The sequence below is a fragment of the Strix aluco genome, chromosome 4, assembly GCF_031877795.1.
Source record: "Strix aluco isolate bStrAlu1 chromosome 4, bStrAlu1.hap1, whole genome shotgun sequence".
NCBI classification, from domain to species: Eukaryota; Metazoa; Chordata; class Aves; order Strigiformes; family Strigidae; genus Strix; species Strix aluco.
In genome coordinates this window covers 59,344,546-59,372,405 of record NC_133934.1, presented here as the reverse complement: position 1 = coordinate 59,372,405, position 27,860 = coordinate 59,344,546, and the positions used below count along the sequence as shown (strand labels likewise).

The 27,860-nt window shown below is 38.3% G+C and overlaps 1 protein-coding gene across 1 annotated transcript; it reads right to left on the bottom strand.

Annotated features, from left to right (window-relative positions):
- Positions 1-12,388: 12,388 nt before the first annotated feature.
- Positions 12,389-27,675, bottom strand: LRIT3 (leucine rich repeat, Ig-like and transmembrane domains 3). The gene is made up of 4 exons (XM_074823265.1): positions 27,404-27,675; positions 25,721-26,199; positions 17,785-18,090; positions 12,389-16,718 (listed from the first exon to the last, which is right to left on the bottom strand). The coding sequence occupies exons 1-4, from the start codon at positions 27,517-27,519 to the stop codon at positions 15,583-15,585; spliced, it is 2,037 nt and encodes a 678-aa protein (XP_074679366.1). The 5' UTR covers positions 27,520-27,675; the 3' UTR covers positions 12,389-15,582.
- Between the last annotated feature and the right edge of the window lie 185 nt (positions 27,676-27,860).

The window sequence follows — 27,860 nt, the reverse complement described above, 5'->3', positions numbered from 1 at the left end:
CAATTTACTCTGGTCTAGCATTCGTACGATAAATTAGACTAAAATAGCACAGTACTCTTATTTGCAGGGCTCACCACAGATTCAGTCCAAATGATCTTAAAATTACCTGTCCCAGTACATCAGATGCAAAGAACTGACTTAGTTTAATTTTACTTGCTGACTCAAGAGACTGATGAACTAACAACAAATAAACATTTTATTCCTGTCTTTTGGACTTCCCGCTATCTCAGCTAGTTTTGGAAGGCTTTCTTTGCCAAAGCTGGTAAAGACCAGCTAGCAATTCAAATGGAGGGGATCTTCTACCCTACCTTGGCAAAGAGCTGCTGTTATCTAGTTCAAGGACGGTATGTTCTGGCTGTTTCTAAACTGTGAAGGAAACAGAGCTCTCCCTCAGTTTCCCAGGGCTTTCAGTATCTATATTGTATTAATTAGCACATTGTTTAAGTCATATATTGGTTTTTATTCTTGCTTACTACACATTACACTAGCTTGTCAGCACTTTGACTTCTTTTCCTGTCAGCCTCTGAAAGTTTGATTCTGGCCTTACACATACCCTAATCTGGTTAAAATTATATTTTATAATCATCACAATCCCAATTACCACCAACACAGCGTAATGATTAAATGCAAGAGTGTAATGAAATAGTGTAGGAAATGTGTAGTGGCTATTCTAGTACAAATAGCACAGAGCAATGAGAAACACTCAGATCCCACAAAACAGCTTCCAGGTCCCCTATGGCCCCAGGGAATCTGCCATCCCCTGGGTCAACATGCTCGTGTACATGTCATTCTGTCAGAAAAGATATTGACACCAGAGCAATAGCTTATTGACACAAGCAACTTTTACAATGATACTGGGGATTTCTGATAGCCTTCAGGAAAAATACACATTTCTGTAAGCCATGCCTTACACATACTTACCAGAGCCTGATCTCTCTCAGGGTCATTGTGGGGATGGCTGACTCTGATCACCATACTTTCTCTGACATGACAGTGCTTGATTCAGTACTGCTAACGTCATTTCAGCAGGTTGAGCCTGCATTGTGTATAATTCTGACAAAAGGGACATTATGTGATATTAAATTGACTGTCAGACAGAGCGAGGGAAGCACAAAGTGAAAGAGTGGCATATTCCAGTGATCCTGAAAAGCCAGAAAGGCCTGAAATCTCCTCCCGAGTTACAATAACCCTTCTGATTTTGTCCTCAAGCACATCACTCATTGTTCTCTTCAACAATTTGGAGATGATATTTTGTTGACAGGATGTTGTAATTTAATTTATTACTAAAATTAATTAAAGAGTGGGGCTTTAAATCATGGAAGTTTTTTGAAAACCAAGTGCTATTGTTGGTAATCTCTTTCCAGTTGTCTCAATTTTTTTCACAGCAGCAATTACGACAAATACCCACTGGAATTTTTTTGGCAGTTTGAGTCCCATGTCTTTTCTGCTAAGGTTACAATTTTTCCTATTGCAATCTGATCATAAGAAAAAGACAAACAAAATCCATGTTAAAACCATACTGTTAATTATAACCGATATTATCTTTTTTAAGCAGTTTTATGTTTAACATTTTGACAGGCACCTTTCACCAGTTGCTGTACAGTGAATTCTTATTTCATCAGCTAGGCCACACTGGAATCCACAGAAGGATCCAGAAAGAAAATTAAATATGCTCTCTCTTGTATTCAGACAGAACAAGAGCGAAACACTCTGGGGTAGCCACATAGCACATTACTGACTTATGACATTTATCAATGTTAGATGACTACATTAGGCCTCTATGTTAGCAGACATAAAGTAGTTAAAATAGCACATTGAAACAGTCATTTGGCTCTCTGAAGTGAAGATAACACTGAAGATAAAGCAAGTCATTTGTTACCATGAATAAGGTCTATGCAGCTTGTTACGTGAGAACATTTAAGAAAGGATCTTAGTAACAGGTATGGCATTACTTCACTATCGGGGTCAAAAAATGTATCCTCCCCATGGTTTTCTGCTGTGTTTCCATCCCAGGGATAGCTCTGTTTTACCCACAGTAAAATAATTCCTAGTGCACATATTAGAACAGCCACTCTAACAGATCTCTCAGAACAAAGGCACTGGCTGAAATCTGTTTTCACTGATTTTCGGAGTTGCTGAGAATTCACCATTTCCACTGATACCAGTAAGAGATCAGGATTTTAAATATCAGTCTGTAAGTTCTTATCTGGATTTCATCTATCACAGGTATTGTTACTTTTACTTTTTATCCCATGAGTTCTGGGCTGGGAAGATGAATAATTAAAATTACTTTCTCAGTCAACTTTTGTCTCTGGCATTACAGACTTTTCCAGATGGTTCATTCTTCTTGTGACCATGACGCGCTTTAGAAAATAAACACCAGGGAGTATTTTATGTTTTTGTTTTACAGCTGCCTCTCTGGCTGTGTGGAATAGAATCACTGCATTTACCAATATGATTCATTTCATAAAATTAACCCCATTTCACCTGGTGTATCTATTACACCAGTTTGGCATACCTGCACAAATCATACCTGCATAACGTTACCTCTGTGTATCACATCTTAAAGGCATAATCAAGCAAGATGGACAATAAACAGGAGTAGAAGTAGAAACAGGCATTGTTATAGTCAGCTTTCCACAGCAAAAGCACCTGAGATGAACTCAAAAGATTGGAATTACCAGAGATGTTGTCAGTGCCTGGTACTGAGCTCCTGTGAGCAGACTGCAGGATGCTTCCAGCTGCTGCCAGACGCAAACACTCTGAAGGAGGCGATAACTTCCTGAGCACTCTGCAAGCCACGTTTTCTTTGCAGAAATTTAACGTTTTCCTGTACATGGCCATGCAGCTGGTGCCATCAGTTAATTGGTGGGCAACCAAGAGCAGGTGAAATAAAATACGTTGCTAACTGCTGGGAATGTTCATTTCCCTACAATTTATAGAACAGATTCAAGAGATCTCCAGAAGCAAATGTGTCCTAATTGATAAATACTTGAGCATCGAGAAGCTCCCGAAGAATTTGCCCAGAGACTGATGAAAATAGCTTGCACTGAAAGTGTGAGTTTTTGATGTGATGTCATTTGCTGTGTGAGACAATGTTACAGGTGCAGTACAGATCTAAAGCAAAATAATATACGGTCATCAGACCCTATCCACAGTGGTCATAAGAGTCCTGGCCTATGGATTTCTTATACTATATCAGGAAATAGTTGGTACAGAAAGGGGCAAGTGATCAGCAAGGGGCTCTGCCATGGAGGAGGCAGCTTGACCCGACACCACCTCAGAGAGAGCCTCACAGCTGCGAGCACTGCAATGCCAGAGCCTATTGCAGACCCAAATGCCGCTGTGAGCATGATACCCCAGAACTTGTCATCCAAATCCTGCAGCTACCAAACACACCCTGCTTGAGGCCACAGCTGTCAATTCTCCATCTAGACAGGGACAAGGAGAGAAAACCAGTGGGAAAAAAGGCAGGCATACTAAGTACAAACAGTAGCCCACATTATAGTTAACTTTTCGATAATGGTTCTGCATACTCCAAAGTTTCAGACAGATCCTGTATTGCTGGTGAGAGCGTGAATACAGAGGGTCTAGTTCAGACTCAAGAGACAATGGTGATTTCAGAAAGGGGAGCAAAAGTTCTTCACAGTAGTCCCTTTGCCTCTGGAGCCCTGTAAAACACTACCGCACTACAGGAGTCCCCTGAGATTACCTGTAGGAGTCAGAAATAGTATTATTCCCACAGTGTTTTTGAAGAAAATGAAATGACCGAAAAAAGGCTTGGTCTCAGGGACTGATCAAGCAAGTACTAAGCACTGGGTTAAGCATTAAGGACCAGGGAAAATCATTTTGTAACAGATCAGCACACAAGTGATTGTATAAGCAACAAAAAACCAGCATGCAAAGTGGTCATTAACAATCACATACATTCTTACAAAACATCTACTCGGCTGCACGGCAACGAGCAATGTCTGCCTAGCTGAAGAGTGAACAAACAGATTCCTGAAAGATATAGCTACCTCCTTCATAGCTGCCAGTATGTATTGGTTGGCGTAGGCTTTGCCTTACACTAGGCTGTCAACTTACAAACCATGAAAATCAACAGTAAAGTCAGGCACAGTTAGACTTTGTAAATTAAAATGTCTATGGATGCACAGACAAATTCTCTGGATGCTATAACCATACGCACAGCATATTAAAAGATTACTTCATTCCATCTACATCCCTGCCACAGGCTTCCCAAGTGATCTTGGCATCCTGTGCAAGATCTGCGCACCTCACTATTCACCTTTTTATAAAAAAAGGACCAATACTTCCCTCTTGCTTGAAGGAGGGTTACTTAATTTAATAGTTGTTTTAAAGTGCACCAAGATCTTTCTGTGTAAGATAGTATTCAAAATTGCAACGTAATTGTTAATTTATTACTGCTAAAAACACATAGAGAGAATACATTAGTCCACAAAATAGAAGGAAAAAGGGAACATTAATTTGGGTTTGTACATTAGTTGCATCAGAAATAAAAACCAATATTCTTGCCAAGTGGTGTGGCAAAAAACTGAAAACTTTTAAATATCACTTGTTACTCTCGGAATGCAATATAAGTTTACTTCTATACAGAAAAGCACATTAAAAATAAACTTCCTTCAAAGGAGATATGTTAATCTTTATACTGCATTTCTGCCAAAAATCATTACACTATATTGTAGAAGATTTTATCTCTCAAAGTGAAAACTAAGTTTATTAAAACAAAATTCCTATTAGTGCTATGAGATAAAATACACAGAAGCCTTCCATGATTTTACTAGAACTAACACACGATATCAGTAGGAATACATCAGCTAGCTTAAAGTACTAAGAGAGCACTTCTGAGACTCATTGCCTTATACACTATATAAAAAATGCTTCACACTTTCAAGTCACTTCACAAATTACCAGACTAAAACCACAATAATAATGAACACCATAGCTAATCGAAAATCACCACCTATAAAATACACCCCAACCTATTCTAGCATCTTCATTAAAGATTAGAGTAATTCAGGGCCATTCTGTACAATATTACAATCCTATTGCAGTTAAGATCAACTGGGCATTAGGACAAAATTATAAAAAGAAGTACCCACCCAAATCCTTCTCAGCAATGCCCGTGGGAGAGGGTTTGGCGTACCTCTTGGGTAGTGCTTTGAAAATTAGCCATAGGTGCCCAGTTTTCCAAAACGAAACAGGACTCTAGTAAGGGGAGAGGGGCACGGGAAATCTATTCTGAGAGTTTGCATGTGTTTCCCAATGCTAAAGAAACCTCTCCATTTGCGCGTTTGCATTTGCCTGCCTTATTTAGAACTGGGCTGAGAGGCAAGGCAGAATGTGTCATAAGAAGAAACCTAAATACCTAAAATACCTGAACCAAACAGTATAATTCTAATATCTTCTCTATATCTTGAGAGAGGCTTATAGAAGCACCTACCTTATGTATGTTGGCATATAAGTCAAAGACACTTATTCTTGTATAAATTTTCAATGTTCATAGCTGCTCATTGCTGAAAAACATGTGGACCAAGGGCAGGGACTCTCCTTCAGTGTTGCTGGATCACAGGCTCATCTTCACGTTCCAGGATGAAATACCCAGAGTGACAGCTCTTTGCTTCCAGGCATGAAGGAGAAACTGATCCTGAGCTCACCGAAGTCAGTATCAAACTCCTATTGACTGCATTAAAACCATTGGATTAGGCCTATTTTATGGAAGGGAGAGATTCTTGTCTTAACTGTCAACACAGTTCTAAATAAGTGTATTTCTTTTTTCTCCCACAGAAATCAAAAGAGATTAGGTCCCTGGGTAAGAGAATATCTCTATTATGTGCTCTCCAGGGGCTGCTTAAGTATTTTTTTTTTAAACCTGTATAATTTAACTTAGGCCTGATACTCGGAAATGGGAGAAAGAATGAAAAATATTTCTAATATTTTAGAAAATATTAGTAAAAGTAAAGGCAAAATAAGAGGAGAATCTGATTAAGGCTTCAGGATATGGCTTTTATGCTATGCACTTTTACACCTGTCCCAAACACAAGTTGTCATTGTGTGAGCATATGAAACGGACATTTCTTTTCTCAATCTCAAGTCTACAAGAGGTTCCGGCAGCAAACATTAACTACCAGTTGACATCAACATTCTTTTTCCTCTACTGCCAATAACAGCCACCTGTTCCCTACTACACAACAAAGCAATTATACTTTCAGAAATTATCATTTATTAAAAATTCTACACATCCTAGTGTTCTGTGGATCAAGTATTCAGCTGCTACTAATGCTTTTGTCATAAGATAAAGAAGAACAATCTATTCAGCGCAGAACAATTCAAAAGAGGAAAGCGTTATAAGTACGTAAGGCTGAATGGTTTGCCTGTACTGCGGCATGGCTGTTGAGAACTCTTGCTATAGCTGCATCCACGATGAATAAATGACAACATTCATATTTCATATCACTCTGATTTTACCAGGACCCATCAGATAAATAATATCAATTCAGACAGGAAAAGACTGCCATATTTTAGCTTCACCTGTTTAATATAGATCAATCTATGATGAAAATCTACCTCCAAAGTTGTCAGGATTTCTTTAGACTAACCATCCAGACTATTCCTAGAAGTAATGTGGTCATCAGTATTCAGTAGCTTAGAAGAAAAAACCCAAGTTTTTTTGATGCAGCAAAGCTCTTGGCAATCAGTGCTCAGGCAAAGTGGCTAGGGCTTGAAGTAATATTCTTGAGACTGGAGTGCTGAACCCAAAGCAATTGCTTTTCTGTGCCCAGCTGAATTGCAGAGTTACTGAGAAGCAGCATTTCCACAAAACTAGCAAAAGTAGTCAGCCAACACCAAAGAAGGAAATGGTATGCTGCATTGTAAATGGCAGTCACTTTACCTTTCTGCAACCTCATTACTTAGGCAGTGGATATCTTAAGCTCTGTGAGTGGCAACTTTAAGGCAGCTAACAGGGCTCCTTCTCATAAACTGCTGACATTTGAGGATGGTGTAACTGCTATGAAACTGTTGCACACAAAAAAACCGTCCCTCCTCTTGCACAAAAGTGCCAGGCAGAACACAGGTCCCTGATGGTGACTGAGGCAAACTCAAAAAACCTGATATTTTTTGTTTGTCTGTGGTTATCAGTAGTTACTTATACACACCAGGTTTGTACAGTGATGAAAGGAGGCCATTCAGTTACATCCTTCACAAGCTCCTTTATCATGCTGAAAATCTCAGTCATCTATGGTCTCCTTAATAGACGGTCAGTCACCCTTAGAGACTTTCCTGGTATAATATTTTTTGAGATAGGTTTGAAACACATTAGTAAGGGAAACTTTGTCAGACTATTACTAATTTATCAATACTGCAAGTGGCTTACGATCTACCTGTCACATCGCTGAAATTATCAAAATGTGGAAGCATCTTCTGAATCTCTCCCATGGCCCAACCTCTCACCAGACAGTCTCACTATTTGTGCATACTTATTCTTGTTGTCTGAAAGTTGCCTGAAGCATGTGACAGGATTCATCTCACTGTAACTGGAATACCACTCCACCAGGTCTTGAGCTCCTGGCATTTGCTGAAATGCCAGTTCCCAGGATGTGGTCAATAAATTATTTAAAGCATGTTTTCAGAACCCATTCCTATGTTTTATCCCCAGCCTACGCAAGGGTGGCATCACACAGTTCATAAAGAACATGGCCTTTTGTGGAATTTACTCCAAATATTCAGAGGAAGAAACCTCATCGTTTCAGATATATTTTTAGGTGGTGACATTTGACTTCAACTTCCTCCAGGCCTGTCCCCCTGCCCTTTTGATGAATCACAAGTTATTTGTACTGTAATGGACTTCCTATAGTAAAAGTTTTGTCAATTCATTCTGCCCAGAACTTCCTATAACTGCAAAGGATCAGAAAGATAATGCAAGGATATGTTATGACTATAACAGATCCTATAAAAGTACATCATCTTCATAGCTGATTTCTCTCCCTGTTTCAGTATTCTTCTCAGTAAGACTGAAAATCATTCAGGCAGTGCTGTCCAAGTTCACTCCAGCTATCTTCCTAGCTAGCAGTTGTCATCAAATCCTGTCCTAGCTTTTCCCACTTAACATGGGGCCCATCTCATTTTTACAGTTTGGTTAGACTCCTTTGACAGCAAAGGTGCCAGTCACATGGCTCCTTGTCTATGTAGCCTCATCAGACTCAGAAAGCCCATCTTTTACTTTCCTTCAGCCAAAGTTTAGGGTTTCCCCTGCCATAAGTCTTGTTACAAAGCAGTTAGCTCCTGAATTACGATTAATGAACAAATCATGTACAAGAATACAGACTTTTGTCCCCCAGACCAGACTTCTCTTAACTCTACTGAAGATCTTTCCTGGATCCATTTATTGAAACTGGTGAATTCTCACTATTCTTCCTCCCTGCAGTTCTTGTCTGTGATTTAATAAGACAAAAGATTGATGAATGAGGTATGTCCACTCAGGGAACTGAGTACTCTTCAGCAGGGCATTCTTTAGTTAATATTACTTCTGTGTTTCCTGTAGAAATTTCTTCTTTGCTACCCACACATTCCCCTTCACCACAGCTTTTTTGCTTGTTTAGAATCTGTGTTTGATCAGGTTGCCAATTTAATTCGCTCTTCCAAGGCAGACTTGCACATAAATAGTTATACTAAAAATTATTGTTTCATGTCCCAGCCACCAAACTATCATACATGTGTTCTGCTTATACTGAGCACCTTTTGAAATGTCTATCTGCTGATTTTGGGCCTTTCCAGTCTTTTATTAAAAAAAAAAAAAAAGACCAATTGTTTAACCATTATTCCTTTTTTGGCATCATTTTTGGCTGATCAACCCTTAAAAGAATTTTCATTCTTTTAATTTCTTTATGAAGGTCAATGAGCTTTAAGAATCACCATTTTTTCTCTCATATCATTGATACAGACTTCATTTCTATGTGAATCTTCAGTAGTAAGAAACTGAAAACTTAATCATCTTGTGACAGACTGAACTTTTGTCTGTACCAATTCACACTCAGGCAATCTCTAGAGCTAAGTCCCTGTTACAGACACAAGAAAATGTCACTTTTTTCTATCAATAAACAAAGAACTTTATTAGTTACCTCTCCTTATGAAGTGCCTGTTACAGTTTCAAATAGATATTCATATAGATATTGGACATTATGTCTATTCAATCATTGTGCCTGACCAGAACAAAGACCGTTATTTTTCTGGCTTGTGAAAAACGTGGCTTGCTTTGTTCTGATGCTGATTACCCTATCCAGAGGGAATGTCTGCTCCGCCGTCAAAGAGTAAAGAATGCTCAAGCAGGCTAAGGAACAAATAAGCAGCACTTTTGTGCATGAAAATGTGCCTCTGCCATTCTAGTTGCTGAGAAATAATTTGGGGAAATCTTCGACTAAAAAATATTATGATCAGATATTAGGCTGAACTCAGAATGATTAGCACAGAACTCCAGGAATTGAGTGTTTTGTGGATATCGATGCAAAGCAGACGCGATGGCAAACACTACAATTGCAAGGTGTAAGTGATCCTCAGCTATGAAGTTTGACTCCCAGAACTATCAGGAGTGTTATGATTCCTGTTTCACACTTCTGTTTCAGCAGGAAGGAAATCACTCCACCATGTCACTTTTATGCTAGAGAACAATAAATACCAAATATTTTTCTTTTTTAAACCAATCAGTGAGAAACCAGAACAGGTCGCTACAGACTTGAGAGCATGCTCTGGAAAAATACCCATGTATAATGTCATTCATGTGTAATCTGAAGCTAGCAGTACACTGCAGGATTAGTCTAACATAGAAGAAGGCTCTATCCAAAGTCAAGTATGGATAAAATTTAAAAGACAAAGAAAAAGGAAAAGTAACATTAAATGAGAAAGTAGTATTATTCTGAATTTAATTTGCCATGCTCTATAGCTGGCTGCTCACCATATTCCTATTGCCTTCTTTCTCCCTCTGTGATTTAACTTCCACATGATCTTAAACACAAGGCACTGGGCTATGAAACAAAAATTGTAATTGGTACAAGTTATTTTTGGAGGCTCAAACGTTTGGCCAAATCTTAGCAGCATAAAATTCAAGACACGTGACTCAGAAATTGATCCGATCAGCCCATGGCATTAGACTTCAGCGTCATTATTTAAATCAGGTTCTTACAAAAAAATGTACTTATGGGTATTGGACCTAATTTCCTTCTTCTTCAACAAAGGTGTAATTATTTTAGAGACTGGAAAATATTACAAAGCACACTATACATATAGTTTCGTTCCTGTTTTCTAAAATAATATCAAACTGGAAAGAATAAGTGAGAAAGAGTTAAGGAAGAACATGATCTGGAGATTTGTTTATGAATTTACTTTTTGAAGGATTAGAGAAACAGCTGTTTGAGGACTTTAAGGGTTTCCTAAAACTGTAGGTCTAAATGAATGAAAATACTAAAAATATATCAGCAAAGCACTTGTTTAGTTTACTGAACAAGCAACCCATTGAATTTAAATTATAGTTGCACTGAATCTACTAGTAATCATCATTTTGGATTGCTCTTACTTTCCACCTAGTCCAGTAGAATGTCTCAAGTACCAGCAGCCCATACCAGAGGCCTCAGAAGAAACTACTTGAACTCTGAGGCAACACTGGAATACTCTATTTCTGCCCTCAATGCACACATACATAAAGCTCCTTTCTCCTGTATTACGACAGAAGAAGAAAACACATTCCATTTTAGCCTTCTCTGGACATGAGGTATTTCACCAAGTCCTCTTTCAGTCACCTTAGTTCCATAAAAAAACAAAACAAAACAAAACCCCCACACCACTACCAAATTCCTTTGACTCCTTAAAAAGATGTGCCAAATATTTGAATAGTCATCGTGTTTTAGAATAAAGTATTTTCTTGTCAGAGTATCTTCTCCAAAATGTAGTAATTCATGCATTGTTGGTAAACTAGTATTCCACTATTATGACAGGCTAAAGTTATAGTTGTTTGCACAGTCAAGTACTTTCATAACACGCTTAAGCCAATCAGGTAACTTTCAAACCTTAAGTTAGATGAAATGTATTTAAAATACATACCCGGCAAGTGCTGTTGAACTTGCTGCAATAATTTCAGCAATTTCACATTCTTTTCTAAACACAAGGTTGGGATGTTATCTCATAAAAAACAGAAACTTAGAAGAAAGTGCATCTTTTTTACTTAGGTCTTGGGAAAGATGATATCCTTTTGTTCATAGTTGCTTTCTATCCTTTAGATTGAAAAGATTCCCATCCTGAACACTGATGAATAATGTACACAGCTTTGTAAAAAGAATTATTCCTTGCTACGGGCTGTTTCAGACTGATATTTCAGCTTGATTTTGCCACTGTTTAGCAAGGGAGCCTTTCAGATTTATAAAAAATACTTTATAAAAATGACTCATTAATTATGCCTCCAGTCTGATGTGAATTCAGAGGAAAAGTTTTTCAGTGATTGAAAAAGAAGAGAGAAGCACCTACTCTATTAAAACCTTCTCATTTTCAAAAAAGGAAAGTGACAGAGCTAGCCTGGGGCTTCTGTGGTTGACTACAACACCTAGAACAATGCAATGAATTCTGTGAGAAAAGGCATCCAGGTAGAGCATGTTTCCATTCTGCACCCAGTTAGATAATTAAAAAAAGGTTAATTCTGAAATCTCATCTGTGTTCATGAAGGAAATTCAAGTCGGTTTATCTCCCAGCCACAAATCTAACAAATTGGGGCTTTTTAAAAGAAAAACATGGATGAAAATAATGGACCATTGTAGTACATTATGTCTAGGATTCACACCCTAGCCAGATTGCTACTGATGCACATCCCTGTTTCTTGCAATAAATGCATAAACTACTCACTCTCCCCTTTTCAGTTTATAGGCAATGTTCTTCAGAAAGCTCTCGCAATTTTCATTAGGACACAGGCAGGCTTTTAGACCAGCTTCAAGTACATTATTCAAATTCCCCTAGTGCCTTTGTTCCACACTCCAATTTTATAGCTGTCCCCACCTTGTCGAAACTGGGCATGTATAGACCCCCACTCTTTGCAATAAGCTGGCAGTATCTTCATCCATCGTTTTACAGCTACCTGTCGGCAGACACCCCAGCACCCTTGCCACGTACATAGCAGAATTGCAAGCAAAAGACTTTGTGGCACGCAGTCCCAGCATTCTCTAGGATATTACCCTTCCATTGTTTCTCAGCCTTCTTTTTGTATTTTCTCTCATTTCTTCTCAGATTTCCTCTTGTCCCCACAGCTACACTCATCACATATTGTCTAAAGCTATAAACAAAGATGAAAGCGTCAGGCAAACACTGTCACGTATAAAAACAATCTTTTATTTTCAGATCAAAACAACTTGTATTTTAATTACTTCTTTGAAAAGGTAATGAGTTTAAAATGTCCTTTGTTTAGCCTCTTAGATATAGCCCAAGTCTGAATGTTTTTGCTATTACAGACATTTTCATAGCACACACAAAAAGTTTTCTCTCTTAATCCCCAACCTGAGAAAAGTATGAGAATCTGATGATAGTGCAAGGAATACAGTACCCACTGTGAGCAATGGCAAGGACTAAAATAGATGCATGGATGCCTAAAATTTGGCTTAGTAAGTGCATATTGAAGCCAGGACTGTGGTTAACTTGACAAGTGCTGAGGCCCACTACAGCTTTAGATAAAAATGAGGTCTATTTGGAATTCAGCTCACGTTACTCAGTTATTTCATTAACCATCCCATTTTGACACACCCATTGTAAGTAATGTATAAAAAGAGGTCTAAGCTTTTTGGTGAAATGCAGGATGAATTGAGGTAACAATGTGCAAAATACGTGAAAGGCGATACATAAAAATTGGTTAAATCCTCTCCAAATTCTCCTACCAGGCAAGCATAGATTATAGTCATCACTGTTCATAGTGATGATTGATTCAGTATTGCATTTCAGAAGACATTATATGAATTGATTGCAGGTGACAAAAATCTATCTCATAATGATTCTATCTTTAATATTAACAATTTACAGTATAAAAATTTGCATCTGTTACCAGAAGTATTTCTTCAGCTCTTTAATTAAACCAGTCCTGAGTGATGCAGGGCATATGTTTTCATTGTGTGATTTGGCCTTTGTATCAAATTCCTACCAAAATTCCCCAGCAAGTTTGCTGTTTTGACATGAGGTACAGAAGCATGTCCAGGTTATATAACTCTGTTGTCTCAAGAACTATGGAAAAAATAATGTATCTCATGCTTTCTTGAAAGAACACGCCCTTTATAATACATTCCATCTTTGATATACTGATAGCGCACATGGTCACAGAGATTAATTTCTAACTTTAGGACATGCTAATTCCACAAGCATTAGTCAAACCAAAAGGTTTCACATTTGCAAGTGAGCTCTCTCAAAAGAGCTTTGCACCACCTCAGTCTGATATATTGATTCATCATCTACAAGTCAGGTGATAGGAGAGCACTTCTGAACTCCAGAATTAGATTCAGATTTCTTGCAAAGCTTTAAAACCTGAGACCAAATGTTCTCCAGAAATTAAAAGATAAGTGTTAAAATAATTGATCTCGCTAATGTCAAACATGGTGTTTTTAATTGGAAACACCTTCAGCAACAACTACTGGCTACACTATGTACACAGAAAACAGAAGGCAAATATTGTAACGCTTCAGGTCCTGTTAAAAATTTAGTTTATCATAAACTCCTTGGTTTTGACACAAAAAGAATCTGCTTTCCCTAAAAAATGCCACATCTCAAAAGACTGTCAAAGTAAAAATATTCCACTCAGAAAACTAAAAACATTTTCACTGCAATCAGAATTATCCATGGAAAAAGAAGAAAGATCACTTTTTAACCACACATACTAGTAACACAGAAAGGAACACCAAGGTTAATTCTAAAAGCATGTGCAGGTCAGCTAATTTTGCACTTCTGAACATCTCACCTGCTTCCTTACTACAGCTCCCATGGTCTCAAATACTCATTCTATTACTCCTGACCATCAAGCAGCATCATGTAGATGCTATGGAGATTTTTCAGTGTGTTCGTTTTCTGCCATGATTTTACATTGGAGGCTTTTTTGACAGTGCTTTTCTCTTGCCAAACTATGCCTTCCAAGATAAGCCCTTTAGCATTCCACCAGGCAAAATTTAATCCTACACTAGTGACACCAAGAAACGCCACTATTTTAAAGTTAACTAAGCAAGCTTTGGTTTGTAGCTTTAAGTAGTATTTCTCCCTCCAGGAAGAGAAGATTCCAAATTTCCTAGCAAAACAAACATAGAAAGGCATAGACTCCCAATTTCCTAGCAAAACAAACATCTTCTAGGCATAGAAAGGTCCAAGAAAACAACGCAGTTGTAATTTTTAGAAAAAACTGTGGTTCTCAATTCATACATACTTCTAACCATAATATTTGAACCTAAAACAATAAAAGCTCTGTTATTTACTTCAGACAACAAAAAATCAGCCTCAGAACAGATGATTCATTATTATTAATAGGCAATTCTGTATTCATTGTTACTACTAATATTAATACCCAATTTTTTAAACATTTGGAAGCATGCTCACATGTTCATTGAACTTCATTACGCATCCAACATGATCTGAGGAGAATACTTCCTCTTACTGTATCTCAAAATGTATTATATTACTACAGTGTAGTACATAATGTTGTGCAGTATCTATGTAATATATAGGTATATAAGACTGTGTGTTTTATTACAGTACCACAAAATTTTCTGTAACGACATTTCTGAAATTGAGGTATGTAGACATATGCATCCAAGTAAATTCTAAGGCTGCGATTTTGTCATAAGATCATTTGATGTAAATTAACATTATTAATACCAAGTATCTCTCACAGAGTTACTCATAATGATACTACCTGAGCTTCAGAATACTAAGGAAGCTCCTTTGCCATAGCATCTGCAAATTGACAATACAATGTGTACTGTACCTCTCAAGAGTCCATAACCTGTGGCTTCCCAGCTTCAGCCTTGATTAGCCTGAGATCACTTGCAGTCCAAATGTACAAACAGAGCTGTATGACATCTCAAAGTACAAGCTGATATCAGAAGAGAACTTGTATTTTCGAATAAAGTTTTGACCTCAATAGAAGTAGTTTAAACTGTTTTCCTAATATTTTTAAAGTACGTAGTTTTTATGAAGGTTGTGATTAATGTTTGATACATACAACTAGCACATCATACAGTAAAACAAGAGAAGAGAGAACAGAATGATGTTTTAATGAAATCAAAAAATAGAAGATCTTTAACCAGGCAACCATTTCATGCTGTATTTATCTTTTGAAGAACATAGTTCCTTCACATCCAAAGTCACAAACAGAAAATAAACAGGCAACATTTTTCTTCTATTATCCCTCCTACCCACCACCCTACCCATCGGGCAGATGGCATTACATCAGATAATATATTCTGACCACCACCTAGTACCAACCTGCTTCCAAATGGAGTATCGTCATTTTGGATTAATTTAACCTATTGTATATTCCATCTCCTCCACCCTCACCCAAGTTCAACAGAGATACTCAGACCTAGAGCCCTCACTTTTGAAGGTCATTTGAGAATCCATGCTTGACCTAGAACAAAGGAGAAGTCTTTCCGACTCATCTGTGCACCTTCGTGCCCAGAGCTGCTCTCCTGCATTCACTGTTCGAGGCTTCAGAGAGACTGTTTCAAATTTCACATAGGTCTCTTTTGCAAGGTCAGCTTCCTTTGCAGTTTTTGGTTTCACACGAAGCTTTAAAACTTTGTAGAGTAAGAAAAATATCACAGGTAAAATAACCACGCATGCTGCACTGCTGGCCAATATCAGAATAGAAAACTGAGAGCTGCTTTCACCATTTAACCTATCAGTGGAGAAAATAATGCACTGCTCTTTTGTAGGTGGCACTCCTTTGGGTGAGACGCATGCCATATATTGAGTATTAGGTTGCAAACCATCAATTGTGACTTTGTTTTTGCTAGAATCAGTGCTCAGAGGCAACATATCTTTCTCACCATACTTTGAGTATAACACAGTCACTGCACAGTTGCTTGTGACATTGATAGTCTTCCAAGTTAAGGTCACTCTTTCATCAGTTTCACTGACTACTCTTAGGTTCTTTACAGTAACATTTTGCTCAGCCATACCTGCTGTATTCAATGAAGTCTCCTCACCTTTCTTGCTTATTGCCCCAGTCTGCTTTTTGTTTCCATTTGTCACTGCCTTTGAATTTTTCTTTCCATCAAACAGAGGCCTGGATTGCTTCTTGTCAGTAAACCTGGTGCTCGTTAATGCTTCAGTGCTCGTTGATGCTTCAGTGCTCATTAATGCTTCAGTGCTCATTGATACTTCAGTGCTCATTGATACTTCAGTGCTAACCAGTGCTGTGGTGGTTGGTGTAGTGGGCAGAGGTGTTGTTGTCCTCTCAGGTTCCTGCTTGGATTCCTCCTCAGTGGTATTCTGTCTCTCTGCCTCTTGCTTCCTTCCATACTTCTGCGGTGACACCGTTGTAGTAACTACACCAACCACGGTGACAGTAACAGCAGCTTCTGACATTCCTGCTAAGTTCTTGGCTTTACATCTGTATTCACCTGCATCCTTGTAGGAAATCCCTGTCAAGCTTATTATGGACCATCTGACACCCTCTCCAGGTGTTTCTTGAATTACTACAGGAAAATGCAAAGAACAAAATATTATAAAAGGGAGCTAAAGAGAAAGTAAACATTATTAGGCTACTTCTACCCTTAAGTTACTTCTGCCAGAAAGAATCACATGTATTAAACTTAAAAAAACCCCAAAGCAAAACAAAACAATAAAACCCCCAAACAAACCCCTACACAAACTATGGAAGTCCCTGCCATATTATATTATTGCAGAAAAAAGCTCAGCTTGGGTCAAAATAGAATTGAATGTCTGGAAGAATTACAACATAATTTGCAGTTCATTAAGGAAAACAAAACCACATAAAGAGAAATAAAATGTCTTAAAGCTGCTAAGTGATGAGGAAATATACAAGTCTCTGACTTCAAGTGACACTGAACACACTACCCATTGAAAACATTTTTGGAAATTACCCTTGTCTTAAGATATGTCAATACTTTAGACTATTACCTTCTTCAGACCTACAATTTAAGATAACTGATAACTACTTGGCATTAGCAAGACACATTGTTTATATTTAAATTACTGCATAAATATTGATCATAGCAGCTAGAATATATAAGATAATCACAGCCTCATTAGTGTTCCAGATGGGTGTTGCAAATAAAAAATAAATATTTGCAAATAACACAGAAAACATGATTTTGGAAAATCCTACGTTTACAATGCTGAGTTTTAAGTGGCTCAGTTATGGCCTCACTGGCTTTTTAGCATGAACATTTTGGACCAAAATGGAGATTCCAGTAACAAATTCTCCTTTCTGCTTTTCAGCTTCTGAGTTAGGGCCCAACTATCCCAACCTCCATTTTCCTGTATCCTCCTCCCCCCACTTCATCCATTCCCCCCCTTTATGCACATTGTTCTTATTGCAGACCACATCCAGAATCAGAACAGTCTGTTGGACCTGTTCACATAAAGACCTAGACAAAGACTTTCATAACAGCTGTTGCACGGATACAAGTGCCAGCTTGGTGCAATACCTGGTCCATTGTTACTCATTATAATTATCTCAAAGCACAAGCAACCCAACAATTTGAGGCTCTCCCATTTCCTATAAAAGAGCAATTATACCTGTGTAGTTCACTGGTATATTGTCTGACCCAGTCCAAGTAAGCTGTGGTGTTGGGTACCCAGTCGCATCGCAGCGTAGAAGAACGTTGCTTCCCAGTGGGGAAGTGATTTTTGTTGCTGATGTCATCACGGATGGTTTAAGACAGTGCTCTAACTCAGCTCTCTGGAACAAGATTCCTGCCAGGCTCTCAGGTCCACTACATGAAACCAATGGATCAAGAAGTACAACTGAGTTGTCCACAATTTTGGAAAATTCAATTAGCTTTGAAATGCGACAGTCACAAAACCATGGGTTGTCCTGCAGACCTGAAGCAGGGAGGGAAGAGTGGAAATTAAAAAAAACTTACACCAACATCTCTGCCCCTTGAAAAAAGGATAAAGGCTAAGGACAAAAAACTTTAGGCCAATAAAATTCTTATCTGGCTCTGAACAATACCAATATTCTTAGAAATCTGGCTTCAATTTAGGACAACCTCTGAAATACATTCAAAAATAGCAGAAAAGTAGAAAATGGGAAGGATCCTGAAAAAAGCTGATGACTACAATATTTTTATGATGGCACACAAGAATGCTATCTCTCCTCTTCTGTTAGAGGCTATACATTAGCTTCTCAATTCCAAAGCCTTTGAATGAGAGGCTTCTCCCTCTTGGTGAACTTGTTACGGTGAAAGAGAGTAGACATTTCTGAGGAATAAAAGTCTAAATCCTCAGCTGGTATCTATTAATCCACTATGTTGACCTTCACGGAGCAACAGCGGCTTCACCAGGTGAAACACCACACAGCATATCACTCATGAGTTCAAATATTTTCTCATTTGACTTATACTTTTGGGCATACTTTTTTCATTTTTGTCAAGTATTAACAATAAGCAGAACTTACAGTCTGAAAGGAGGGATGGTATGCAAGAACCTCTTGCTATTGAATTTACTGATTAGTGCAACAGACAAGTCATATTAATTAAACCAAAATTAAAAGAAAAAAAACCCTGAAACACCTGCTAATATTGTTCGATGTGTATCTTTAGGAATTATCAAAACAGCTAATGGAAAAATTCTGCTTTTTGCTCTGAAAGAAACCTGTAGACGAAAGAATATATGAATAATTAACTACTGCTTCCTTTTATCGCCTGACCAAGATTAGTTTATTTTAAGCACAACAGCAGTGATTGGTTAAAGCTGTGGTAAACCCCAATTAATCCCCACTCTTTAAAACAAGACTTGACCTGAAGAGATTCCATGAGTTTGACATCACAATCCAATTTCACCCCTTCCAGACATAAGAGATTTTACATCTATTCACTACTTATTGCCCACTGGAACGGAGAAGGAGAAATCAAGGAAACTGCTTTTCTTTTAAAAAAAAAGAAAAAGATAATCTCAAAAAAAAAAAATATTTTCCTGTGAACTTCATTCACAAGCAAAAGAGACACCATCCAAATGTTTTCTGTATATCTAGGCACATCAACTGTTTGTGCTCATAAAAATTCTGCCCAATCAAGCACAGGTATGTAACTATTTGTGCTCATCTTTTAAATTAGCAAGCTTTAGTTTGTAGTTAGAGACAATATTCCTGTAATGTTTTTTTCATTCTTACTTGCTTATAAGGGGTCAATTTTCCTCACTATGTTAACGAAGAGACTATATGTACATTTGAAAATTAAATTCCCTTAAGTTATAAGAGAGAAGACAGGATCCCCTTGAAAAATGGCCTCAACTGCCAGAGTTCCTCTGTAACAAATGCTGCTAAAATGCATGTGAACTCCCAGCATGGCCTCTGTGTGATCTAGAGGACAGAAGCATGGGGCAGCTGTGCTACAAGCAGTCAGCAGGGCAGGAACTCTGGGTCCACAGCATTAATCAGGACAGATTTGCAGCATCAGGGGGTCCTATCCCACACAGCAGGCAGCAGATTCTCCCTTATGTTGAACAATACTGAAAATATTTCTTCTGTGACCTTTCTGCATCCTACAAGCTTTACTGCAGGAAAGGATGGGTTTTATTATTGTTTCTAATATAGCAGCTCTCAAAGGCCTTTCAAATAGAATCATAGACCCATTTAGGTTGGAAAAGACCATTAAGATCATTGAGTCCAACTGTAAACCTAACAGCACCATGTCCACCACTAAGCCATGTCCCTAAGCACCACATCTAGATGTCTTTTAAATACCTCCAGGGATGGTGACTCAACCACTTCCCCAGGCAGCCTGTTCCAATGCCTGAGAACCCTTTTGGTGAAGAAATTTCTCCAAATATATATAAATACATGGCTTTCATATTGTGTTCCAAAGAAGACCCACAATTGTTACAATAAATGTCAGAAATTGACAAAATAGAAGGAACGATGAAGCAAAGGTGGATAGTCCTTAGATTGGATGGTTGTTTAGTCCAGTCTGGGACACAGGTTTGACAACCTCAGATCATTCTGAAGGCCTGGTTTCAGCTTCAGAAGAAAGCTGTAGTTCCAGAACATTCTGTACTTCTGTGTTTTAATGCAAAGAAAGAGTTATTTCAGTTAGTCACATCTCCCCCATCCATCATGCTTCCCAGTGGAACTGGCTAAAGAAGCAGGACTTACATAAATACATATAATATATACAGCTACAGGAGTTCCTTCCTTGCCTCCATGGTTCATCTATTTATCTGTGTCTTGCCAACATCTGACAGTATTCACATTATTTTTAGTAAACTTGCACAGCCATTGTAAGTCATCAAGTCATGTGAATTCCCAAAATTAAAAGATGAAAGCACTATTGAGTTGGAAGCAAGGATAAAACACTGAATTTGATTATACTTAGGTTAGTTATTGAAGAGAACAGAAATGGGAATGTAAACCTAGTTTCCAAACTACAAAGGGCATTCTGAAATTTAACAGCTTGTGTTTACAAGATGGTAAAAGTGAGAACAAACACATGAAAGAACAAAGAAAAGGTTAAAAATAAAGGAAAAAAATAAGAAACCATAAAAAATGGGGAGCTTTAATAAAGGAATGAGATGGAATCCCCTCAGGAAAATAATTTCCTAAGAAGAGAAAATAAAAATGATAAGTCCGCAACGGCATGTGTATCTGATTGAACACCAAGTCTTTATAAATCCTGGATTCTTTTGTAGAAATATTAAGAAAGCTTGTTGACCTGAGAAAGAAATACTAACCAAAGAAAAACAAACATTAATAAATATTTATGCATTGCAATATACCAATGCAGTGTATTTTATTAAATATGGATTACAAATTGCTCTAAAAACCTTTCTTTATTCTAGATATAGCATATTTTAAATTTACTCTCACACATTTATATATATGCTTGTGTGTACAATGGCAAATATATGTGTATGTGTGTCTGTGCATGCACATTTTTGCAGTCTTCTCAGTAAGCAGGGTTTCCCCATGCTGTGTCAATATGGACTTTAGCATTTGAAATAGCTACAAGCAACATTTCCTTTGTAAATCAGTAACCACTCTCAGACCATAACTTGTGTAATATACTGCTTTTCAGTTGCTGTAAAATGGCGGTATGTGAAACACTCAAGTTCTGGGCCAATGGAAATATTCATCACAGCTTGGGCCAACCTACCCAAGGCCCTCTTCCAACTGAAGCTACAAAATTTTTGATCCATCACTCTAAACAATAACGCCCACTTCCTGCACTGTGTCCCAGTGTTTCATACATACAGTAATTGCCAGGAAGTAGTTTCAGGAAATGCATCATCTACCCAATGGCCCAGCATAACAGCTGGGAGCCTGATGGACCTGCAGCATTTCAAATTTTTGGCACCTCTACATGCAACAGAGGCAAGATCTCATCTAACTGCCACTCTATCAAATCCTGGACTCCTCTGTTCCTCTCAGTGACTCACTAGATGCAATTTTCCATACAGAAAATGCTACTTCCATAATTCATGCCAGAAATTTCAATCTCTGTACAGCAGCCAATGCTGAAACTTAGCTGTGATTTGGATCAAAGTATTAGGCTATAGCTCCAGAGGTAACCAAGAGAGGGCCAGATGAACTCACGCACTGGTCCCTCAGTCATTTCCACTGCTTAATTGTCAGATCACTCCACAGCTTTGTTGTGAACTGTTCCAAGAGGTGCTCTCCAAGACAAATCCAGATGTGGCTCCAGGCATCGTTCTCACTCCAGGGGTTGCTCCCTGAAAGCCTTATGGATGAGGCCACACCAAGGATGGCTCTCTCTGTCCTGTTCTTGTCCCCAACTTAAGTGCAGCAGGCTTTGCACCTCCAAACTATCCTGCATGCCTGTCAATCCATCAGGCACACAACATACCCTTGCTATTTTATATTACAAAAGCACAATTCTATGCATTGTAATGCAATTCTTGATTACTTCAGGCAGTTTGAACTGAAGAAAAAACACCCCCACCCACACAGTTACATTTTAGAGTCACTGCAGCATCCCATAGAGCCCAGAGAAAACCCAGGGCTAAATTTTACAAAGCATGGAACAGCCAGTCAGCTTTAAAGAGAGCTGGCCCTAAACTGTGTAGATGAGAGCCAGAGTGAGCCACTTGGTCAGGAATCATTCCTAACCCTCTTTCATTTCGCATAGCATCCACACAGAGGAACATCATACTGTGGGAGGTAATAAAAAACCCTGAACTCCTAAGTACAAAGATTATGAATTGGAATAAGAAGATGTTACTCCTCTGGCAAAAGTAGTCTGTGGCTCCTCCAAGAATCCTTGAAGTAAACATAGGGAACCTGAACTTTCTCTTACGTGCAACCTTCTTGATGCTCAGTCAAGACACTCAGTCAAGATAAAATTGTCTCCTGGTGTTAAAAAATACATATGCACAAACATCTGAGTTTGGCACTTTGCTGTTGTTGATCTTGTTAATTAAATGCAAATGACAGTTTTGTTTTGTCAAAACTAGGAGACAAGCCAACTCAAGCCGTAATTGCTTACACCAATAGAACCTGACTCCTGTTTTCCTGACTAGACAAAACCAGCATTTATTTGCTCTGGGTTCCTGCTTCTAGCAGAGCTCTGACTATAGTTACCATTCCATGTAGGCACATAGGTCAGGCTGAATGCTCCCACACAGAACAGCTGGAGCACATAGGACACTCTCGAGCATCACAGCACGCAATCGTGGGCATCACATTTTAAGAGAAACCTGATTTTTAAAACCCAAAGGAGTCCAAAGGGAACCATTAACTGTGGTAGAAAATGGGAAAAAAAAAAAACCCTCACAGTCTATAAGAAAATGGTGAAAGAAATGGTGTGATTAGTTAAGGTGCCAAACAGGAGAGAAAAATGTATGAAAGGTTACTATAAGAGATGGTAATTAGTTTTTCTGTATGTCCATTTCATGTAGGACAAGAGGTAGTCAGCTTAGTTTGCAGTAAGGGAAGTTGAGGTTAGATATTAAGAGAAACTTTCTCACTATCATGATAGATAAACACTGGAAGAGGTTACAGAGAAGGTTCTAGAATGGTTTGGCCACAGGCTTTAAGATCAGGACTGACTTAACCAGAACATATCAGTTCATCTGGATCTGCATCCCAGCAGGATAGAGGCCTTTTCAAAATCCTTCCTGATCACGTACCTCTGTGATCCTTATCTCCACCTCGGAGGAGGAGGAGAGTATCTATGGGATACATTTCTCCTCTCTCAGGCTCCAGCAATCCTGACAGAGACAGGAGGGGTGTCAAGACAGGAAGCAATGCCACATCTTGCTCCTGTTGTTCTAAGCCAACATCTCCTATGGTTGGAGCATTACAGAGGCATCTCAACTCCTAGGTCATATTTCTAGCTTGATAGTTTCTATCAACCATTCATTCCTGAAGAATAACTGCTTTGTAACAGTCCATCAACAGCAACCTAAGGATGAGCCTCTAGCAGTGAGCGTGAGTGGCATAACTGCAACTTCACAAGCTCCAGTAATATAGGTAATAAAAGTAACACTTAGTGGAGGCTAAGTAAGCTTGTCAAAATAACCCATGACATAAAGAGCACTGCACTTTCTAAACTCCAGAGGAAGGGGATGTTTTCTTATTCACTATAGAGTTTCTTACATAGCAAGCACTGTCTGTCTGCATTGGGATATATTCATCAGAGGGTAATGATATCAATGAAAGAAAATTTAGCTAATTATTCACAGCTTACCTAAGGTAGATTTACTCAACACAACACAATGAAAGGACTACCTGGCATTTTGCATTCTCAGATCCAAATCTATAATGACTGCACAGAGCCTCCCTCAGCACGTAACATTAAAATAAGAGAAGCAAGACGCTGTTTGAACCCAGTGTGTGTTCCCCTCCAGAGATCTGTGTTCAAACTTCGTTGCAGTTCATAAATGAAAATGATCCAAAGGTCACATCCCAAGTCTCTAGAGAAAATGCTGGCACCAGAGGGTTTGCCAGGACTAGAGGAGGCTGGCAAAGTGCCTGCACCGACAAAGCCTGCAGATGGTTGCCAGGGGGAAGGGGAGGAGAGAAGAGTGTGTGTGTGTGGCTTGGGGTTCTTTTGGTGTTTGTTTTTTGAGTTGTTTTTTTGTTTGTTTCTTTTGTTTTGTTTTTAAAGCGGTGATGGCTATGTAAGTCAAAGAAACCAAATAACCTCTGGGACTCGCACATGAGATCATCAGGAGGATTAGATCTAGCACAGTCAGCTCCTACTTTACAGCCTCCTATAGCCTTCACGGTGGGGACAGGGAAAGGGGTACTGAGCTGGACTTACTTTTACAACTTTTCCTTTTTTTTTTTTTTTTTTTTTTTTAATCCTGAATAAATGAAGATCCTATTAATGCTGCAAACCTACAGTTACCATGCATGTGAAGAACTCATTCAGCCTACTTGCATCTATTAAGTTAATTATACACAATCTCATCTGAATGAGAGTTTCAAATTGCAGCTTCTGCTGTGAAACAAAGCAGCTGAACAAATGAACACTGAATAGTGGGTGTTTAGATCAAAAAATTGGAAATACTAGGCAGTGCAATGCAGGGCAGATCTTTACCAGTGGTATAGAACTACTGCAGTAGAGACAGCCAGCTGGTTTTCCTCCCTTCCACCTGCTACACTATACTACAAAACCATCAGAACATGCACTTGTACAAAACAGTGACAGGAGAGAACACTATTGATAGAGTTGTTCCAGCCATGTTCTGAGACTGCAGAAGTAAGAAAGGGGTTACCTGCAAGACTAGGAAGTGGAGTAAAAGCGTAAGATAAAGCACAAAGTCACAAACAGAACTGATGTGATGGTGTACTAGAGAGATGGAACAAAATTCTGAAAACAATCAATCTGGCCAAACTATTCTTATATACTTCCCTTAAATACTATAAAAAGTACTGTGAAGTTATAGGGATCAGATTCCTATTCTCTCTCTCATATTCAGCATGCAAATTGGGAAAGACATCGGGATAATCATTCAGCTTTAGAGCAACGCAAGGACAACAGGAGTCATTGGGAGAGCAGAGTTACCCTCTTTTGAGCCACCAACACTATCTGCAGCACTGTGTGTCAGGACAGGCTTCATATGAGCATCAACTCTAGCACTTGTTTGGCTTGTGAGTCACTGGAAAAAAGAGTTGCAAATGGACATGCTTGCAGTTGCAACCATGTACAGTGATGAGGGAAATGTCATCAGAAACACAATTTTTGGAAGCCTTGCATTTATATGGATAGTGAATACTCCATATGGCCTGCATTCCTGTAGACTGGAATCTCGTAGATTTTACTTCAGTTTTATAGTCTTGAGATAGCAACATACGTGGAGGTCACTATCTTCATTTTATAGTTTTCTGTCACCAACAGAAAATAAATAAATAAATAATCACAGAGCAAACCAGGAGACTGACTCAGATAAAACCCACTCTCCTGAATCCCAGGCTGGTTCCTTACATGCTCTCACTTGCAACTTAACATTCAGGTACATTTTAATAAGGAATGAGACAGGCTGTTTAACGTACCCAAAACAACTCTCTGGGTCACCAGAACGTCTGTGTTCTTGGACGGGACAGCTTCTGAGAAGGGGGGCCAAATGTCCATCAAGTCTGATGGCAAGGTGGTTAGCTTGTTGCTGGATATGTCCAGGTAGGTAAGGTTTCTCAGGTACCGGCCAGCATCAGCAGGAATGCTGGTCACTTTATTGTTGTGTAAATCAAGAGTCCGTAGGTTGGGCATCTCTGCCAGCGATTCCCAAGGAAAAGTCGAGAGCAGATTACCATCCAGCCGTAGGTCATGCAGTTGTTTCAAGTTATAGAAACTGCTGATATCAATGTTGGTTATACAGTTGTAAGTTACCCACAGGTATTTGAGATCTACTAGGTAGTAAAAGGCTTCAGTTGGAATCCTTCGTATGACAGTTTTCTCTATACGAAGTTTTACAGTATCCACAGGAACATTCACGGGGATCTCATACATGTCAGGATCATTACAGAGCACAGACCTAGCATCAAAAAAAAAAAAAAAAAACCAAAAAAAGAGAGAGATTGGCATTTCTTTATCAGAAATCTGCATTTCAGATATAAATGCAAATGTTATTATTTTCTGCAACAGTACTAGCAGAACGAAGAACATCAAATCAAAAACAGTTCTCTACATTTACATATTGTAAAGACAAACATGGAGTTTCTAGAGAAAAAGAATACAAAATAGCAATGATACTTTCACACGAAATCTAGATTTGCTTTATTCTAAAGCATGTAAGTACCATCTTCTGTACATCATTCTATTGACAACTGAAGAAGAATAGAAGCCATTGTATAAGGAATAATACATGCATGTATCTCAAGTGGGAACTGCGTGCCACCTGTTTTACTAAAATTCAGAATATTGGATTTCTAATTTTTGTGCATGATGAAGATTCAATGTATTTGTCTATAACTACCTTTCAGAATAGACTGAAAATGTTAGCATATTTCTCTGAAGGAGAGCTTTCTAGCACTTTTTGAAATGACTTGCTTTTCAGAGGTGCTAAGAACTTTCTGCTGCTGTTGATTTCATTGAAATGTGATTTCTCAGCATTTTCAAGAATCAGTATGTTTCCATTTCTTCGGGGTACATTGTTTGCACATATTAGCTTGAAGATTCCCCCCCCTAAATAAGCCTATCTTTAACTTTCTCCCCCTTTTCTCTATATTCTTGCTCTATTTTACTTTCCCCTCATGCAGTTTTACACTAGATATGTTGTGACAATAAGTAGCAATGACAAAGAGATTCTCCCAAAATTGACATGACAATACCCAGATCATCAAATTTCAAATTAACCTCTTTATTACAAAAAATTATATTATTTTCCTGCAGATTAAAAAAGAAGAAACTACTGTATTTATTTAAATCAGAATCACCTTACAGTAGACAACTAGTTTGTAAAAATAGAAAGGACATTACAATAGTAGAAAAATCATGGAGCAGAAAGAAATTGCCTTCTGCAAAAACTGGAGATTTAGAATAGCTATTTGCTAAGTACAAAACCATAATCACCATCTGCTCCTACTCAGGAACACTGCTAAGCATATAACAGCAGTGTTATATATGCCTTTATTTCAACTATACTAGTACTAATTCGCAATGTATGACAGTGATCTTTTCAATTTCTTCAACCCTTTCCCTTAAAAACTGCCTTGTATAACAAATAATAAAATATATACCTTGTTCCAGTGCCATCACTTCTGCCATGGTAAACACAAGTGCATTGTGAAGGACAAAAACCATTCACTTCTTCGAAGAAGCTCATTAGGAGGTAGAAATAAATAAACTGATACATGGCTTCCTCCCAGCAGAACTGACATGAAAAAATTTGAAAACTTTATTCCTAGGCACTCATGCGCAGTGTGCTACAAATGTGAATGTAGACATCCATTTAGCAACAGCAGATTACATCAGATTAGCCGAGATGTGTACTTGCTTAACCTTCAAATGTATCCTGAAAGGGATCAGTTAAAACCAGCTCACTCTTTATTCTGTCAGAAGAACATGCTCTGTTTCAAATCATATCCAGCATGTTTAAAGGCTATGTTAATATGGAGCTTGTAAGGTTAGTATGCAATATAATATCTCTTTGCTTCTTCTAAGAGGCAATGCATTAGTTACTGTCCATAAAGTGTT

Coding starts and splice junctions, on each gene's coding strand:
- LRIT3 (XM_074823265.1), bottom strand. CDS start 27,519: ATGTATCAGTTTATTTATTTCTACCTCCTAATGAGCTTCTTCGAAGAA. Junction 26,200..27,403: donor AGTGATGGCACTGGAACAAG/GTATATATTTTA, acceptor TTTTGATGCTAG/GTCTGTGCTCTGTAATGATC. Junction 16,719..17,784: donor TATACCAGTGAACTACACAG/GTATAATTGCTC, acceptor ATTTTCCTGTAG/TAATTCAAGAAACACCTGGA.